Raw genomic sequence first — 20131 nt, 5'->3', positions numbered from 1 at the left:
TCCTCTCTTATATATCTAATGTTTCCTCCATTTCTAACCGATGTGAGACATAAGTACTCACACTTGATTTCTAACAATCTCCCTCTTAAGTGTGAGTCACTCACATCGGCGGCCTTATCCACACTAGGATCCCCCACCCCCTACCCACCGAGCCTAACTAGGGATGCGATACCACTTGTTGGGGAGTCCGGGAGCGGTAATGGGGTAGACACCCGTAAACACTAAGAGTATTGCACCACATATCCATCCAAAACTTTGAGACATGAGGCATACGTGTCATCTCGCTTATATGTCGGCACTTGTTGGGGAGTCCGGGAGCACCATAAGCGATAATGGGCGAAACATCCAGGGACCACTAAGAGATTTGCACCACATCTCCATCCAAAACTCTAAGACATCAAATATATATGAGTCCCCCTCTTATATATCCAACATTTCCTCCATTTCTAGTTGATGTGGGACTTAATCACTCACACTCGAAACCCAACAATAAATTGTTGCATAGAAATGCTTGCAAAATAAGTGATTGTAGCATAAATTAGTATCTATGCTAACGGAAATTACTTTGTTTTATTTTGGCTAAAATGCACTTTTGGCCCAAGTTTTCAAAAGTTGCGATTTTTGCCCCTCTATTTTGAAAATAGCACTTTATGCCCCCCCAAGTTTCAGCCCCTTTGCAAAACCTTGACCCCCCTTGATTTTGACTCTGTCAAAAGCTCGACATGTCACTTTTTTTGGCCATCTTGGATATTATTAAAATTAAAATTTTGCCAACACTTATTATTACAATTAAAATTAAAATAAAAACCATAAAAGGTAAGATTTCTCACGTGACCCTTCATTCCGGATTAGAAACCGTATAAACCAAAATCCAATTGGGAATTAGGGTTAAGTCCAAACTCCAAATCTCACTCTCATTTCAAAGCACGTATGTTGCTTAAGACTCCTTATTTTGTGTTAATCTTGGTTGCAAAATACTTATGTTGCAAGCACTTCTTTTATTTTGTCTTAATCTGGTTGTTAAATGGCCGCAAACATTTATTTTGTGCTATCTAAATGTGGTTGTAAAAAACTTATGCTACAATCACTTATTTTGCAAGCATTTCTATGCAAACAACTTTATTACTATATTTTGTGTCGTCTTAATAGTTGTAAGCACTTATAGATTAAATCACTTATTTATGTTCTTTCAAAAATTTAGATTGCAAAATATATATGATTCCAAAAGGAAAAGATAGAGGAATTTTTTTTGCAAAAATCCACGTGAGGTTTTTAATTTTTTTTTTTGCAAAAATCCAAAAGGAAAAGATAGATTTATACCAAAAAGGAAAAAAATAGATTAAATCACGGTCACGTGAGGGTGTGAGGGTTTTAATATTATTTTTTTCAAAAATCCACATAGGCTGTCTATATGGCAAAAAAAAATGTGACATGTCGGCTTTGACCGAGTCAAAATCAAGGGTCATGGTTTTGCAAAGGGGCCGAAACTTGGAGGGCATAAAGTACTATTTTCAAAATAGGGTGGAAAAAAATCGTAACTTTTGAAAACTTGAGGGGTCAAAAGTGCATTTTAGCCAAAATAAAACAAAGTAATTTCGGTTAGCATAGTTTAGTTAACAAAAACATTGTGATATCAATATGCATGGGTCGGTGTTCGGATCACAAACCTTCCATTTATTCATCGTGATAGATGAATTTCTAACCATAAAACTATTTGATAAAAATAATAAAGTAAAATGATAAGATTTAAGAATGAAATGCATTAAATAATAGTAAAAACTTGACACAATTTTTAAAACCTTAATCAAGGAACAAACACATGCAATCCATATTTGACAATGCCACTTGTTGTTTTCACATCCATTGTTTCCTAGAAACACATGAAAATGATCAAAAAATTCAGCGGTAGTTAACTACCGCCGGTTTTCTAGTTACAAGCCAAATATAGTTAACTACCACTTGGGTGTTTTTCGTCATTTCTATGTGTTTTTAAGACACAATGGATGTGAGAAAAGCAATTGTCTTTGACAATTTATCAGCCTAGAACATATTTATGTCCTACTCTACAGTTCGTCCCAGCCTGAACCAAATATGACTTAGATTGGGCCTTAGACGTGTGCAAGTGGATGGCGGCCAATTGATTGAAAATTGTTGTTTAGGACCCCCATATTGCTCAAAGTAAATGAGAGAAATTGACACTTACTTATTGGGTTTGAGAGGAAATTTGACAATAAATGTGATAATTTTGACGTTGGTTTGATGAAGATCAATGATTGAAGGAATAATATATTTTCTTTTTTTAGTTTAAGTTTTTGAACTTTTAAATCAATTATAACACATATGAGAAACTGTATTTTTGTTTCTAGCTTTATCATGGGCTCTATTGATACGTACCTTCCAATAGGTAGAGAGTGGAATTTCACTTTCAATCATACCATACAACAAAAAATTCATCTCGTTTTTCATTTACTTTTTACTCACTTTCTTTCTTTTAAAATTTTTTTCCTCTAAGTTTTTTTCTTTAACTTTGTTTTTACATTCCAAACAAAACATAAGATAGATAGAAATGAGACGTTGTAGAAGGGTGTAGGGAGAGGAATAAATCATCCAAATATGTAGGCCATCGGAAGCAAACATCATATATGCATAGGTGGCCACGACCCACCCTAAACAAAATTATAGGGGATTGGTCCGTCTGAAAAAATTCACACATTAATCGATCAGACTAGTTTGTGTAAATTATACACCAATAAGATATTTATTTCAATGGGAAATGTTAACTTGCGCCCTTGCTTAAAAGATAAATGTTAACTTGTGCCTTAAGGAAAAGATAAATGTTAATCGGTTGCCTATTTTTTTTTGTCAACTTTTGCCGTTTGGATTTTATTTATGAGAAATACTAACTTCGCGACCTTTGGCGACACATAAGCTAAAACCAAAGATAGAAACATTTTATTGGAAATTGTGCATTTAATATTCTAAAAATTTAAAATCTTATCTTTTCAAGACAAAATTTATGATTTAATTACATTTTTAGATTCTTAACTTGTGCCCTTATGACACAAGTTAGTATTGTATTTATATATTTAGAGTTGTGTTATTTGAATATCTATTTATATGACAACTTTTGAGACAACCAAAATTTTATAAAGAAAATGGGGTATTGACACAAAAACCAAAGCAATAGAGAGAAAGTAAAAATATAATGTGAGTATGAGAGAGAAAGTTGTCACAAAAATTATCAAAAAATGGTTGTTTAAATATCATTTGTCATATATTTATGGGTTTGTCTGTTATGTGCAATATTGCACACGTTGAGTCAACTAAAAGTAGCAATTTTTTTTATTAAAAACAATAACTATTTATTAAAAATATATATTTAATATAAAATGCACAAGTTCTAATATAAAACTTGCTATTTTAAACTTCTTACCATGTGTAAATTTACACATTATAGAAAAAGCATATATTTATTTACCACTTACAAGTTACAACTATCCATAAGATTTCCTAAAAAAAAACAAAAAAAAACTATCTATAAGAAAAATTAGATATTTTGTCAAAAATATAAATGACATGGTTCGATGCTAGACGAATAAAAAGTAAACATTTTAATGAAGTTACATCAAGCCGTAACTTTAATTTACAAAAATAATGTTTTTTTTTATCGGGGGATTTTGAAAATGGTAATGTAAATTTGAGATTATTTTAAATAATATATAGTTCATCGAGGGCCGGTCTAATAGATTAAGAGGCCTAAAGCAAAAAATTTAATGTGACTTATAAAACTATTTTTTTAAGAGAACGAATATTTATATAAAATCAATTTTGTGGAGACTAAAATTTGAATTCATGACTAAGAGTAATTGAGACCTTTTTGATAATCGGTTATGCAAATGTGTGTAATTTATTTGTCATATAATATAATTATAACCAAATTAATTATTTAGTATAATTATAACCAAATTAATTATTTAGAAATATTTTTTTCCACCCAAAATTTCGAGGCCTAAAACCCTTGTTTAGGCCGGCCTGTAGTTCATTCGGTTAAATCAAAAATAAAATAGTTTATATTAAAAACGCAAATTCTCACACACACAACTCTAAAATAAATTGCGTTCGCAACAACTGTGTTCATCACTTCACGTATATACCAGCAAGTGGAAAGGAACATCAATATATTGGTAATGTTAAAATTTGGTGTGGGGAAGGAGAAGTAATTGTACTTGCATGCCTATGCATGGCTCAGCTCAGCGTGGTTTAGTGCATACCCTACTAGCAGATGGGTTGAGTTTTTTTTTGACAGACATGGGTTGAGTTTTTAGAAGCATGTGTGGTACTATATAGTCTATATGACATAATATGATCGATATACTCAAAGGAAGGTATGTCAAATTATATTGAACATTTGGACCCTACCATGTGCTTGTCTTTAACATTGCTACGGGATAACGACTGGGGAATATCACTCCATTTATATCTATTGCTTTCTGTTAAGATAAAAAGACCTCATGTCATAATCGTATGCATTAAAATAAAGATGCTACAACGAAAAAGGGAGAAAAAGCTAGACAAAGAAGATAATTTAAGGAATTTTTTTTGTTGACAATATATGAATACTAAAGTAAATGTGAATTTTATACAGATAAGAGCGGGGAGAGAACGGGTTTCTGACCGCTTCTTTCACCTAATGAGAAGTTAAGTAAGAGTGTTATATGTGCCACTCCCAAAAGTCTAGCCTAGATGAAGCTTATCTTGACTTAAAAGAACTTTGGGATGATAGTAAAACTAAATGTATGACATCTATTATTTTTAGGTCCTTAATGTCTCATAAGTCCCTAAAAAAATTGGGAGATATCTCTTTTGATGACATTTATTTTTTTAAATTTTGACATATTCGGATGATAACTTCCGGAGCGCATTTTTCAAAGCACAAAGATATATTGAGGGGGTGTAAAAAGAAATCCTCATTTCATAATTTCACCAGAATATGCATTTATAAGTGATGAACTCTATTGCTCATTCAATGTTTTGAGGCCTAACATGGAGAGTTTAATTTGTAATCAATTCGTGACTTTAGATCATTAGGCATGTTAATGGGACAAATACGAGTGCCGCGTTCTCCGTTCCCAACTTTAATGGAGGATATAAATAAAACTTCATCCGTGTTTTTTATGGAGTCCAAGTATCCTCGTCTCATACCCACATGAACTTGGACGGCGTTTTTGTACTTTTTTTATTAAAAAAAAATAAAAAGTTCAAAACTCCATTTCAAAAAATATTGATTTATTTAAAAAAAAAAAGAAGAGGAAACCGCTAGTTTAAGATTCAATTTAAAAATGAAAATAAGCATATGAATCAAGATCGTAGGTGGACACCAATGTCACCATTACCCATCCATGTCTTTCGAAATCGGATAAAATCCAAATTGAATCAATTTGGGGCGGTAACATGTGAGTACGGGTTCATTTGCTATGCCTAATGTTTATTGAATGCATGTGTAATATTGTATCTAAATTACTTGCTAATTAACCATATTTGCCACGCCATCACATGTCCCCGTCTTTAGAAATAGGATATACCATTGTAAAGACGCTCTGCGCTCAAGTCGGTGAAGTCTCAAGGTAATTTGAGGAGATTACTCATAATGATGTGTGCGTGATTTTGGTGCGGCCCGCTTTATTTATTTGCCCCTAGAGCGAGATAAAACGGTTTTACCCTTATGGATCGATGGTCGGGAGATCGTTTCATCATATAAAGTGGCTCAAACAAACTCTTGATTGATGCATGTGGTATGCGGTTGTAGGTTGTCGCTTTATTGGGCCTAAACTTGGATAATGGACTATGGGTCATGAGGATTGGATCGTGGGCGGATTCGGGGTACTATGGTGTTGAGCCGCCGATGTCCGAGCTAATAATAAGATTCCATGTTCTCGGGTCGAATTCACGTAAGTGTGTAGCCGTCCTTTCTCGTTGTTAACCATTTTATTTGACTTTTCTTTGAGTTACACTTTTTTTCTTATCTTCGTTCATTCATGTCTTCGGGTGACAAAGAATTTCGGGGTTTCGACTCTAGGGGTACCCCTAGTTCTAGTTCGGCCAGATTACGGTGTGGGTCCTCCGCAAAGTCCTGGAAATGGTTCATTTGATCGCTTCAATTCTCCATTTCACTCTTCCTCTCGTTGCGTCCCCACCAGGCTCGAAGGAATTTGGGGTGGCACGGCCCAACTTTAAAGACCTTTTGGATCATGAACCGAACGAGGAAGAAGTGAACCGTCGGCTTGTCCTAACTTTCTTTTACACTAGTGTGATGCTAAAATGCTTTTAGCATCCAATTTTTACCAACAATGTCATCTTTTTGCTCACACCAAAACGCTAGTTTCTTGTAGTGTAATTAGGATCATATTTTAATTTCTGAAAACAAAATGAATTGTGTCCAAAATTAGTTTAAATTCTTATAAAAGTAAATCCAAATACATATTTACAAGGAAACAAGTGAACATTTGAGTTTAATGGGGTAGCTCTAAAAGTACAAGGTTAGTGCCGTAGTGCTATATTAGTTGCGGGTTGCAAAAGTCCCTAATAATAATTAAGGACAATAAGTAAGTTGATTGTTGCCTACCACCACAACTAATTTAATAGCAAATGAACGTTGATCATGTGGGTCAGAAAACCCAGAAAGCATAGTATATGGAAAAGGTACAAAGGCAAAAGTCTAAATGGCTGTTATCATAGCCAAGTGTAAATGTGTAAATATTTTTCTAACACTGCCATCATTTCTATGATTCCTTCCTCTAGACGCGGCTATAATTTATGATTAAAGACATAAACTATAGATGGATAGTTAATTAGCAAGTGCACATACATATATAAATTATAAGCAGCAATATGATCCTGATTGAACGACCTTATCAATCATCATCACTTCGAGGCTGTAGGTGACTTTGATGCCAAAACGGCATGTATGTAGGGTATGCCAAATAATATAAGCCATTTTTATTTTATAAATAAATACTTGGACTAGCTTATGATAAACAATTTTGATGCTTCTTGTTACTCCTCTAATTAAACTATTAGTTTTGTTATTTTATCCACCTATAGATATCAAGATACGTGATTGTTCCCTAACTAACACTGTTCTTCCCCTTGCGCAGAAGGCACGATATAAGGAGGGATTAAGCTTTTCAGAGAGGAATTTAAATAAACTCTTAAGATAAAGTATTTATTCGTTTCAAATAAAACAAATGAAACAAAAATGTGTTTTAGCCGTCTATTAATTTAGTTTGGTCAATCTCCACTGTAACTAGATTATTCATACGTATAATCCTTATTCTCATAATTAATTAGCTTCCGATTTCAGTATAAAAAATTAAAAAACTTAAGATTACGTATTGGTTTTGCATCTTTGATTAATTCACACCTACAACTACAGCCTTTACACATAGTTGGTGTGCTTTCACCATCAGAACAAAGCATAAAAAAGAAAGATAAGTTTCCTTTTACATAATCAATTCCGATCACTAATCACATAATTTGAAGGCTATAACAAGTCGTGGAAAAAGCAAACCGCAGCTATATATAGGCCCAGCCGTGAATCGATAGTGATCTCACCTTCACCCACTTCTTTCACCTCTAAAGATGTTGCTCGTTTTCCGTTCTTTTTCATTGTAATAACGTTTGAAAATTATGAGCGGTGTTTTTTTTATTGAGAAAAAGCGATGTTTTTTTATGAAATTTTAATTTTGATTAAAAGTAAAAATATAAATGTTTTTTGTTTTCAAATTATAACAAATCAAACTAACCATAATTGTCTATTTCAACTAACCAACAATATAAAAAAATATAATATAAATTCTTATTTTTTAATGACACCAACAACAATCTTTATTATAAAAAAATTGTTGTTTACGGGTATAATTGGGATAATGAAAAAGTAAGTATAGATACAATTTAGTTTGTTGCACTTTTTAAATGATAAATGAAAAAAATGGACATTTGTGTTTGTTACACTTTTATTTTAAGCTTAATACATCCTCAGTCCCTTAACTTATTTCTTCTTCTCACTTCAAGCCCCTTAACTATTAAATATGTCGATTTGGTCCCCGTAAGTTCTCTTAGTTTACTTAGTTGGTCCTTTCTGTTAACTTTTTTCAAAAAACGTTAACTCTGCACATGTTGCACACCAGGTTGGCCAATCACTTGAGGTAAATGACCATTCTACCACTTTCTTCTTCTTCCCTCTCCAAAACCCAGATCTTGCTTCTATTCTTCCTCTTCCTTGTTCAAAAACTCTCATCTTTATTCATCATCTTGAAAGAAAGAAAAAAACAGAAAATCAAAAATACAAAACTCATTCATAATCACTAAAATTCATCTTCCATTCCACTCCCAACCCCAATTTCAGTCCCCAAATCCAATCCAATCTCAATCCAAACCTCTATCTCCAACAACAACATCAACAATTTCTTCATGGTCAATAATAATAGCAACATCAACAATTGAAAGAAGGGGAAAACGCTGACAATAGGGGGACGGAGGCGGAAGGAAAAACTGAAATAAGGGGAAAACGATGAAGAAATATATGTGTGGAAGGAGATGGTAAATTTTGGAGGGGTGGCTCGGCAGTTTGTTGCTTCTGTTCTATTTCTGTGTTGTTTTTTTTTTCATGCTTCTCTTGTTTTTTTGTTTAGTTTGTTTGCTCTTTGGTTCCTTTGTTTTTTAGTAGCGTGTTAGCCTTAGATTTGTTTACTTTTGTTATTGCTTGTTTCTGTTTAAGTACCGCATAGTTGTGTGGAGGATTGTATTTTGGTTGTGCCACACATCTCAAGTACTTCTTATGCTGAGATGTGGTTTTAATAAAATCTTGTTGTCATAAAAAAAAAATGAAGAAATTGATGATGATGATGATGTTGATTGTTGTTGATGATTTCTGGATTTAAGAAATTGGAGGTATAGTGATGAGATGATGATGATTTTGTTGTTGATTATTGTTGATAAATTTCTATGGCCTTTTTTATGAAGGTTAAAGAAGGTGTTGATGTGTTAAAGAAGGTGTTAATGTTAACTCTCAAGATCTGGGTTTTGGAGAGGGAAGAAGAAGAAAGGGGTAGAATGGTCATTTAACCTCAAGTGATTGGCTAACCTGGTGTGAGAGTTAACGTTTTTTGAAAAAAGTTAACAGAAAGCGACCAACTAAAAGAAACTGGGAAGAGACTTACAAGGCCCAAATCGACACATTTAATAGTTAAGGACGAAGTGAGAAGAAAAAATAAGTTAAGAGAAACTTGCCAGGGATGTATTAAGCCCCTTTATTTTAATATATAAATTTATTCTTATCTATTTGTTACATGTGTTATTTGTATTAAAAATCGAGCGCATTTTTAGAAAGAGAAAAGTCGGCCAAAAGAAATTTGAAAGAGGTAGTTTTAACTTTTATATATAGTATGGATGAAACATTTAACACACTCTCCTTCACACCTAAAAATAATCATTTAGAGTGTGACTCGGAAGATCCGATGACAGATAATTCTATTAATCTCAAATATGCTTTAATACAATCTTAAAATTTGAGTTTAACCTAACTCAACATTTGAAAAACCAACTTGTAAGGTAATGTCTATACCTACTTATAAAATATTCAGAATTATGCGACAAGTCAAATCTTTACAAATAACATATAAAATTTCACATTTAGAAGAAACATATTAAATTTCACATTTAGAAGATCATTTGCTCATAAATTTAGACTCTCAACACATTCAATACGGCTACATGAAACTCTTAACACATGCATAGAGTTATTGGTACTTACCTTAAATTATGATAAAACTCTTAACACATGCATAGAGTTATTGGTACTCACCTTAAATTGTGATAACATCAGTTAATGCATTTTAAATTGTGTTTATTTATGAATGAATGTTGATATGTTTATTGTATAGCAGATATTGCACGTGATTCTACATCCATTTTGTTAAATTCTTAAATAGAATTTCAGTACCAATCACCTTACACACACTATACAAATACAAAATTTGAAAGAAAAACAGAGAAATCCCTATATGTTATATTTTTTTCAGACAAAAAAAAATTGTTTTTTTAGGATAAAGTCTTAAACTATCACTTTTAATAAACAAAATATAATAATCTTAAACTGTCACAATTTTACGGTTGGCTAACTAAAAAACTACAAAACGAACACATTTGTCTTTGTCCCTATTTTGTAATTTACATTTTCTCAACAACATATTCCACGTCCATTGTCAACTACAGTTTGTTTATAGTTTATTCACATGATCACGTATCCATCAAATATATTTCTTTTTTCCTATTCAAACAAATGAAATTAGCATCATAATTAGTGGTGGCATTTACTGTAAATAAAACCAAAAACACAGGGTCATTTCAGGAAACACACTGGTCAAAAGAACGACATCCCGCCAAACACCAGTCCCCGCTGTAAAAGAACAATCAGAAAAAACATAAACATCGGTACGACAACAATTCCACCACGCGCATGAACACGTCTTTAACACCACGCGCCTACATCAACCCGTAGATAAAGTGGACCATACAGTAACAGTGGCGCGTGTGATTTCCAAAAGTGGACCCCACCGTTAGAAGAGGTAACAATGATGCAAGTTACTGAAAGAAAAAACAAATTGATTTCAAGTCGTTGAGAGGGGAGACAAATGAGTCAGGTTTCAAGCTTTTTATTTTCCTTTTACTATTTTTAATTTTTTTCTATTTTATTTTAATTTTTCTCTTTTTTTAACCTTTTGAAAAAGTAAAGCTATAGATTCTTCTTCTTCATCATATTCATCATCTTTCTTTCTTCTTTTATTATGTACTATTCTTGTTGTCATTCTTCAACTTCAATCCTGTTTTTTTCTCTTTATCATTTTGTACACAAATAATCTTGCTTAGTTGGAACTGCATAAGCTGTGTTTGGCTCTATGTTTTAACTTTTTTGCTATGTAAGTTCTTTCTATCTTTCCTGCATTTCCATTTTTGTTGCATGCAACTACTTTTTTCACTTACTTTACTTTAGCTCTCATTTTATATTTAGTTTTTCAATTTTATTTGTCTACAATTTGCTTCAAGTGCAATGGTTGATGAGAAGTATGTTTATTAATTTAAGTTAATTTAATTTTTATTTTTAACTAGTAATTAATTGGAGTTGATAATATTTTTGGAATGTAGGTTGATTTGATGTTGATAATATTTAGTAATGCATTTGATAAATTGTTAATTAATGGTGTCCACGTCTAGTACAATATATATCCTCTTGCTTGTGATCTCAAGTTGCCAATTTTCTTAGATCATCTCTCTATTTTATATTTTCTTTTGTTTTTAATTTTATTTTTATGTTAGGCTCCTACGTCATTGTCTACAATTTTTTCATTTTTGTTGTGTAGATCTCTATGGTTTCATGATTTTGTTTGTTTGTTTGTTTGTTGAGCTGGAGTAGCCATGACATTTTATCTGATTTGTATTTTTCTAATTTTTTCTTGTATGCAGATGTACTAACTTTATTCAAATTGATTTGATAAATTGATAATTATTTTGGTTATATGAATGCTATTAACATGGTGACTGTGCTTGATCTATCTTTTTCATTAGGAGTAGGAAAAAAATGACACCTAATGATTGTGATTGAAATCAACCACAGTAATAGCATACTGGTTAGTTTGTGTTGATGTTATTGTGTTCAATCTTTCCCTTTGTCCTTTACAACTTATGGCGACACGACAGCTACTTCTACTAGATTTTAACGACATTTATAATTTCATTGTTTAATAGATATGCACGATCGTTTTTTTTTATCAAACTATATAAAGGTTAATCGAAATGGCTGTTGTAGTCAAAATCCATCTTATACCAACCTGACAATAGTTGCTTTAAACTCTAATCTTTTGTTCTTTGGTGATAATACTTAAAGATTATATCCACCTTCAAATTTTCATTCTCTTAAACAGAACTTGAATGGTTTAATTTACAGCGTTAGATCATGATTAACTGCTAAATCATCAACAACAGTTGGTGAGCATACATGACTTAGGCCCTTTTACTGTTTAACACCTAATTGCATGGTGATGAATTTGGAATGTCCCTTTCCTGTTGTGTAGTACACATGGTAGTTGGATCAAATAATCCAATGTATTTGATGTATCTTAAAGTGCATATACATTTTGCATACATGACATGGAAGGGTGAACATCTAGAGCTTTTAATGTTCTATCTGGTTCAGCCAAATGAAGCTATACTATTTAGTATTGATTTTTATTTCCACGATATTCTTAACTGAAGGTTTGATAATATGTTTCATTTCTTCTTTTAGCAGACAAATCTTTTTTCACAATGACAAAGATTAGTCCTGAAATTGAAACCAAGATGCCAATGGAAGCAGTTCCGCCTGTTTCGGCCGATGTGAGCTTTATTTCTAATAGTTTTCCAAAGTATAAACTAGGGGCTGATCATCAAGTTTTTCAAGAGCCTGCTGAGGATAATCAGGGTCCTTCGTTGAAAGATGTTATCGAACAAGAAGCTTCCAATTTGTCAGAGCAGAACAAGCGTATCTCAGTTCGTGACCTTGCCAGTAAATTTGACAAGAACTTATCAGCAGCTGCTAAGCTGTCTAATGAGGTTCCATAATTTATATTTGCTTCTGGCCTATAATAGAAAATTCATTCAAATACGTATCTGTTCAGTAAAAACGAAAAGAACGAGAAAAATCATGTTTAGTTACATCACTTTTCTGTTGTTATGACTGTCTTAGTTGAATTAGAGTTTGCCATATTTCATGAGTTTCTTTTTTATTTTGCACTTCAATGGAGTCATGTTTTTTTCCCTCAACTTATGGTGATGTGTTTATTTTTCATGGAATTCAGGCAAAGCTAAGAGAGGTTCCATCTTTGGAGGGGCATGTTCTTTTGAAGAAGCTAAGAGATGCATTAGAATATTTGAAAGGCCGTTTTACGGGAAGAAATAAAGAGGATGTGGCGAATGCTATCTCTATGGTTTGTTATTTTATACTACTCCATGATCTTAAGTACATTACTTTGTTCAATGTTTGAAATGGTATTTCTATTTCATTTTCTGTGGTAACTGGGAAAAGTTGAGCCTTCCAGACTTTTTGAGTTTCTCGGCTCCCTCTTTTGGAGCTTATATCAATTTTTTCTCTATATTCATATACGTCAACGCTAGTTCAGAGTGCATGATAAAAAGTCTTATTTCCTGTTATTCAATCAATGTTACTCCATACTTAAAAATATATTAATCACAGGTGGAAGCTTTAGCTGTTAAGTTGACTCAGAATGAAGGAGAACTGATTCAAGAGAAGTTTGAAGTGAAAAAGCTTTTGAATTTTCTCAAACAGGTCTTATTTGACATCTAAACTTTTCTTTTTCTAAATGAATTTAGAATCTCCATCAAAACATTATGATTTTTTTCTTGAAAAGATATCTGATCCCATCTTTGTTCAACAGGCTTCTGAAGATGCCAAAAAGTTGGTTAATCAAGAGAAGTCTTTTGCTTGTGCCGAAATCGAGAGTGCTAGAGCAGTGGTGCTGAGAATTGGGGAGGCACTTGAGGAACAAGAAAAAGTTACCCAGGCTTCTAAACCACAGGTTCTACACCATGCTGTTTGATTGCATAACTATGGTTGTACATGTACAATTTTGCGTTAATGATTTCATAATTAAACACTAAGCACTAATAGTCTTTTATGTGCATTAGAAAGTCACATGCATGAGTATATATGAAAGAATTGCAGTTTTTTTTTCTTCTTTTTTCCATCTATTATTATGTTACGTTAACTGTTAAGCATACATTTTTTGTGTTTTCTTACTGTCAGGATGTGGATGGACTGGTAGAAGAGGTTCAAGAGGCTAGAAGAATCAGATTGCTGCATCAGCCAAGCAAGGTACATTGCTTAATTTAATTATACTCCATTTTATGATAATGACAATGATAATAGTAAATCAGTAATTCTAATTTATAGATTATTGCAAAAAGCATAGACATTCCTTTTTTTTTCTTCCACGGTATCCATATTGTATATGAATGGGAAGCTTACATAGTGAAAATTTCCATATCCATGCATTGCCGTAAAAAAACCAAGTATCCCATACAATTTTGTTCTATGATTAATATTTCTCATAGCCTAGACTGTATAACTATTTGAATATTCTTCAAAATAGTGAAAATTTGCTTTTCATGAGAATTTTACAACAATTTCAGGTTATGGCCATGGAATATGAACTCCGTGCTCTAAGGGATCAAATTCAAGAAAAATCGGTATTTTCAATTCAGCTTCAGAAAGAGGTTTGTTGGTATCTTGTTTTACTTGTTTGATTGACCGTCGAGAGAGTCTACACAATTATAATTTTCTTCCAATAACTTCATTTTCTTCATGGCAGCTAACAATGAGCAAGTGGGACAAGGAGAATAAATCTCATTCATATAAGTTAGATGGTTCTGAAGCTTTAGGTTCGCATCTGCAAGTCAAGCCTTGCACGAATGAAGTGCCACAGGTTTCAAAATGTTCGTTTCAATGGTATCGCTTGTCATCTGAAGGCAGCTGGAGGGAAGTTATTTCAGGTACGATGTTTTTTATTGATTTTCTAGCATATGGTGAAAATTCAAAGGTCTTATTATTTATAATGGTTTATTTTAGTAATATTCTTAACAGATTATGGTAATTTGATAATGAGATGTTTTTATTCAACAACTTTATTCTTAGAGATAGTACTCAGGTGCTGGTAAGGAGATGCGGCTATTTGTAGAAAATATTTGACCTGGAATGTAGCCAAAATATAAGATCTGAATAACTGAATTTACATCATTCAGAACCTTACATTATTCAAGTTTGTTAAACATCGAAAATATAGCTCTTCTCAACTTAGAAAAGATATGCATATGATCTTTTCTGATCCAATATATAACTTTACTGGTATCTAATTTGAGGATGTTTCCTTGATAATCCTCAGTCCAAGTAGAAATCTGCATAGTGCATACAATGTGGAAATGCAATATCACTCAAGTAACCTATTCTTTAAATTAAATTTTTGCTTTTATAAGCATTTGGCTAAAAAATTCATCTATACCTCTGTGATGCTTTTTTTGTCGCATTGGACTCCTATTCATTCATTTACTTAGAAAAAAAATGTCACAATGACTCCATGATAATTTCTCTTATGTATGGCTCCAATTTGATGGCTGAATATTTGAATTTGAAACATTCATGTGGGACATTGTCTTTGTACCCGATTTGATTTTTTTATCATGCTTTTTGCTTAATTGAGCTCCAACATCAAATCAATCCTTTTTGAATTTTATATTGATCGAAGTTGATTTGCCTTTATTTATCAGGTGCCAACAAATCAATCTATGCTCCTGATCCCCTTGATGTTGGGAGAATGTTACAAGTGGACATTGTCTCCGATGGCAAAAAACTTACACTAACTACTAATCCAATTCAAACCGGTTAGTTTTTGTTTTTGGTTTCGGCTTGAACTAGTTGATGCATCTAAAAGTAGAAAACAAAGGCTAACAGCTACCTATCTTGTGTGGAACAGTCCCAGGACTCGGAAGCCATGTGGAGGCACTTCTCCGAAAATCCAACACCGACTTTAATGTATGTTATCCACTCTCTTTAGATTCAATAATTTCACTATATCTAGCGCAAAACACTATCGAAATTATCACCTCAAGTAGAAGCATATGAATATCTAAATGTCTATTTTCACTCCTTGATGTTCTTCTACTTATCTAAAGAGAAAGATTTGCTTTGGGAAATGGAATTTTTTGGAAAAATAATTCTTACGAAGTTTGTACTTGGTGTTATACAGGTAGTTATTTCTCAGATGAATGGAAAAGATCACTCATCACATTCTACTCATTCGTTTAATGTGGGGAGAATGAGGATAAAGCTATGTAGGGGTTGGATTACAAAAGCTAGAGAGATTTACTCCCCAACAATGCAGGTACTATTTTAGTAATCCATGTATTCATTTTTCCCTTGGTTTGAGTTTTTTATTTGGCGGCTATATCCGTTAAACTAACATTTCATTTAATCTAAGCTATGCGGAGTCAGAAGTGATGTCGGTAATGCAGCGAAGGCACTATTTTGGCAAGCAAGAAAAGGGCTATCGTTTGTGTTAACCTTTGAATCAGAGAAAGATAGAAATGTTGCGATTATGATCGCCAGGAAACATGCTCTTGATTGCAATGTATGTATCTTTCTCGTACATTATTGTCTACGGAATCATATGCATACTTATTCTTTCATTTTGGTTTTTCATGTAAAATTGAATATAGCAATTTTTATTTTTGATTTTTGACAGGTTGTGCTTGCTGGGCCAGATGATCTAGTGTAGTAGCAAAATTGACTGACTGAGTTTTCCAACAAAAGTGAGTTTGATCAGATTCTTGGTGTGAGTATACATGTGTGCTTGTCTTATTTAAGAAATGTGTGATTTCATCATTGTAATTGGGTTTCCACTAATTAGGTTGCATTGTTTTAGGCATGTTTTTTTTGTTTGCCTAATCATGTTGTAACAAACTCAAGTTTTTATAAATTCGTTCATTTGTTCACTGTGGCTGATTTGCATATTCCTACTAGTTGTCGCGGTAGCTAAATTATGGTTTACATTATTCACTTGTCTCTTAACAAAATTTACACGGCATCAAACTGCGAAATGTCCTTTTTCGGTTTATCACGGCATCAAACTGCGTCATGTCTTTTTCTTCGGTTTGTTGAAGTGATCAACAACTACTCGACAATCAAGCTCAAAACAACATGGTGCACTGCATACCATCGAAAGCAATATTGCTAAAATCCATTGAGTTGATGGAGTTTTTTCACTTCATGATATATGGTCTCATCTCCTCACTGGTTTATGGAATGGAAGAGATTCCACTCCAAAGAAAACACTCAATTTTCCTAAGTTTTTACCTTTTATTCAGCATTTTCCTTTGGTGTGAATGGATTATTGGAGATGAATGAATTGAGAAGAATGGAAGTAAGGCATTTTCCTAAGTTTTTAATAGAAAAATTATTGTTTATTACTCCCACCGTCCCAAAATGAATTATTCATTTTACCATTTCATATGGAATAAGAAAAATATAGTTTACGGGAGGCTTAACTCGGTTGATAGGAACATTTCATAATATATGTAGGGGTGAGGTTCAAATCTCGGACACTATATTTTTTTAGTTTAGTGGTTAAAATTCACCTTTTTCGGACAATCTATTTATTCACCTTAAAAAGGTTAATTTCTAATCCCAAGCTATTTTAAAAAACAATATAAATGATGAGAGAGTGGTGGCAAGATCCTTTTACTAAAGAAGTAACAAGACCCCTACTTTTGGCTTAAACACTATTGACATAAATGCACGGTGGAAAATGTTGACTTGAGAATACGAAAGTAGTATTTGCGACAATTTGTTTTTGTCCAGAGATGAGTCACTCACTATGAGGTGGAGGGAATAATACTCTCTCCTTTATAATGAGCGTCGTTTAAAGTTTTGGCACATAAGTTAAGAAATGAAATGAGACAAAAAAAGTTATTAGAAACAAAGTTAAATGAGAGATAGAAATAAAATTATCAAAGTCACCAAAACTCAAAGGTAGATAGTATTGAACGACAAAAGGAGGATTAGTCTCTTCCTGCAACCAATTGGACGAGACAAGACAAAAGCGAGGATTAGTCTCTCGCTCTTCTTTACGGATAGCATTTGGGTGACATTGTGGTTGGTGACATTGGCTAACCATAATGTCATAAGTATACAAAAAAAAAAAAAATTGTGAAAGAGAAAGTAGAAACCACTTATGACATTGTGGTTCGCCAATGTCACAAACTACAATATTGCCCAAATGCTTCCCTTTTTCATTGCAACCAAAAATGTCCATTGTCCGCAATTTTTATCTAAGGAAATTTTTTTCTCATGTCCCCTCCCCTAAAGTCTCCATGTCACCGCATGGATTCTATTAAAATAATAAAAAACAAAATTTTTCTATTATTTTCAATCAAATCGGTAGTAAAATAATTTAATCGCAAAATAAATAAAATAAAATAAATTTATACAGCTATCGTATGAAAAGACAAGTAGATATATAACCCATAGGGTACTACTTGAATATAAATATCCCTATGGCGTGAGAGGAATGAAACCAACCTCTTCTCGAAACCAACCTTGGGGGTAATTCCTCCCCTTCCTTATCCCCAAGGAGAAATATTTCTAGACCGCAAGGCACCAATTATTAGGATCTCCACTTGCAAATACAAATTAACATCTTTAGGGACGGTTAATACTCTACCAAACATCACTTATTTGCGTTGGTCTATTGATGTTGCCTTAAAATTTAGAGTGTGTACCTCTCGGGATCGCAAGTTCGATTTTCCCTAATGTTAATTGCGGTGACCTAGCTTCACATAAAACTATGCTCTAACTTTAAATGAAATCCCGCAAGTAGAGTGGAGGAAATGAATGGTTATTAAGTATTATTATTAAAAAATTATAAATAAGTTACGCCAAAAAATAAAGAGATAGTGGAGGCAACCATAAACATTGTTGACTGGAGTCACCCAAAATTTTCACTTCAATTCATATTTAACTTGAGTGTCTCGTAACTAACTAAACTTAACTTATTACACAAAATAAACATCACTTTTCACATCTCTCTATTAATTATTGACTTGAGCTTTAGAATTGTTATAGATGTACTATCACATGATTTATGTTTCTAAACTACATTCCATCACCATCTAATTAAAATTTATTTTAAATGCGAAATCATTATTATTCAATAACATAAAACATGATAAAATAATTTTTATATTTATTAAATTACACTTACAATTGATTTTGCCTATGTTATTAAGAAGTTAAAGATTAAATTGAAAATAACTACATATATTTCTTGTATATTTTAAGACTTAAATTGAAGATAGGGTCAAAATTTAGGAACTAAATTAATAGTTTTTTTTCTTCAAATAATCTAGTGGTTAGAATTTACTTTTTAAAGTGAATAAGTGGGGTGTACTAAGCTATGCTCATGGGGACAAATTAATAATTTATTCTAAACCAAGACAAAGTTAATCAATTGTAAAAAGTTGAAATATTAATGGATATGTATGGGTGTGTGTATGATAGAGGGGTAAAATAATCTTCTAAAAGCATCTTATTGGTAAGTCTCATGAATTGGTCTATTGGTCTATTCTTGAGATCTAGGAGTGTTCTCCTATCTAAATCTCAAATTAGTACGCCCATATTTCGGATACCGGGTATGAAAAAAAACATTTATTTTACATAAATCTATCAAATAAGTTTTTCTAATGTAAATATATTTTAGGCTTAATTACACTTTTGACCCTCTATCTTTTCAAAACTTGCGGTTACGCTAACTAATTTAAATACAAAACGGCCCCCAAGTATTGAATCTTTGGCAGTTTTGGCCCCCCAAGGCCAAAAAAAATTAAAATGACACGTGGCACCTCATTTAGGGTGCCACGTCGATTGGGGCCAAAACTCGCGCAAAGATTCAATACTTAGAAGGTTGTTTTGTATTTAAATTAGTTAGGGGTCAGTAACCGCAAGTTTTGAAAAGATAGGGGGCCAAAAGTGCAATTAAGCCTATATTTTAATATGTGTACTTATTGATTTTTAAAATATTATAAAAAACACTATAAATGAAAATAATGTTATGAGTTTAATCATTTATGATAAATTTTAAAATATTAATGTTTTTAAATTATTATTATTTATTTATAAACCTATAAAAAATATAACATTCTAACAAAAAAAAAACATATGACTACTATACCGTCATATCGTCGGTTGACTCTAATTTTAGGACAAGTAATTTTAGACCGTTATCCAGTCAAAACACATCATCTTACTATTACCGCTCTATATAAACCTATTTTATAATCATTTTTTTTAAATAATAAAATCCTACTCCATTTTTATTGGACACATACATACATCGATGTAAACAACTGTACATACAATTTTTTCTAGAAAAAAATTATCACAAAATAGAAAATAGAAAAAAAATTATCACAAAATAATATTATATTAAAAAAGGAAAACAATCAAAGTGGAAACAATGTGCCAGTCCACATG

General features: G+C 32.4%; 1 protein-coding gene across 8 annotated transcripts; it reads left to right on the top strand.

Moving 5' to 3' along the window:
* Nucleotides 1-10329: 10329 nt before the first annotated feature.
* Nucleotides 10330-16596, top strand: LOC146909570 (stomatal closure-related actin-binding protein 3-like). Of its 8 annotated transcripts, none has more exons than XM_085730375.1 (14): nucleotides 10824-10976; nucleotides 11623-11684; nucleotides 12344-12645; nucleotides 12891-13019; nucleotides 13286-13378; nucleotides 13488-13628; nucleotides 13856-13924; nucleotides 14242-14325; nucleotides 14421-14601; nucleotides 15373-15486; nucleotides 15579-15637; nucleotides 15852-15986; nucleotides 16083-16232; nucleotides 16347-16596. In XM_085730375.1, exons 3-14 carry the CDS (start codon nucleotides 12361-12363, stop codon nucleotides 16377-16379), a joined length of 1473 nt encoding a protein of 490 aa, XP_085586501.1. In that variant the 5' UTR covers nucleotides 10824-10976; nucleotides 11623-11684; nucleotides 12344-12360; the 3' UTR covers nucleotides 16380-16596. The 8 variants fall into 8 exon arrangements, with proteins under 8 accessions (XP_085586502.1, XP_085586501.1, XP_085586499.1 ...); XM_085730373.1 differs by having other exon boundaries at nucleotides 12341-12645; XM_085730374.1 differs by lacking the exon at nucleotides 10824-10976 and adding an exon at nucleotides 11007-11121 and having other exon boundaries at nucleotides 12341-12645.
* Nucleotides 16597-20131: the final 3535 nt, after the last annotated feature.

Source organism: Medicago sativa, chromosome 7 (genome assembly GCF_051527215.1).
Source record: "Medicago sativa cultivar Bolivia chromosome 7, Bolivia_mono, whole genome shotgun sequence".
Taxonomy (NCBI): Eukaryota; Viridiplantae; Streptophyta; class Magnoliopsida; order Fabales; family Fabaceae; genus Medicago; species Medicago sativa.
The sequence above is the reverse complement of the archived record's forward strand: the minus strand, read 5'-3'. Positions and strand labels throughout refer to the sequence as shown.

Coding starts and splice junctions, on each gene's coding strand:
- LOC146909570 (XM_085730369.1), top strand. Junction 13,925..14,241: donor TGCTGCATCAGCCAAGCAAG/GTACATTGCTTA, acceptor CAACAATTTCAG/GTTATGGCCATGGAATATGA. Junction 15,638..15,851: donor AATCCAACACCGACTTTAAT/GTATGTTATCCA, acceptor GGTGTTATACAG/GTAGTTATTTCTCAGATGAA.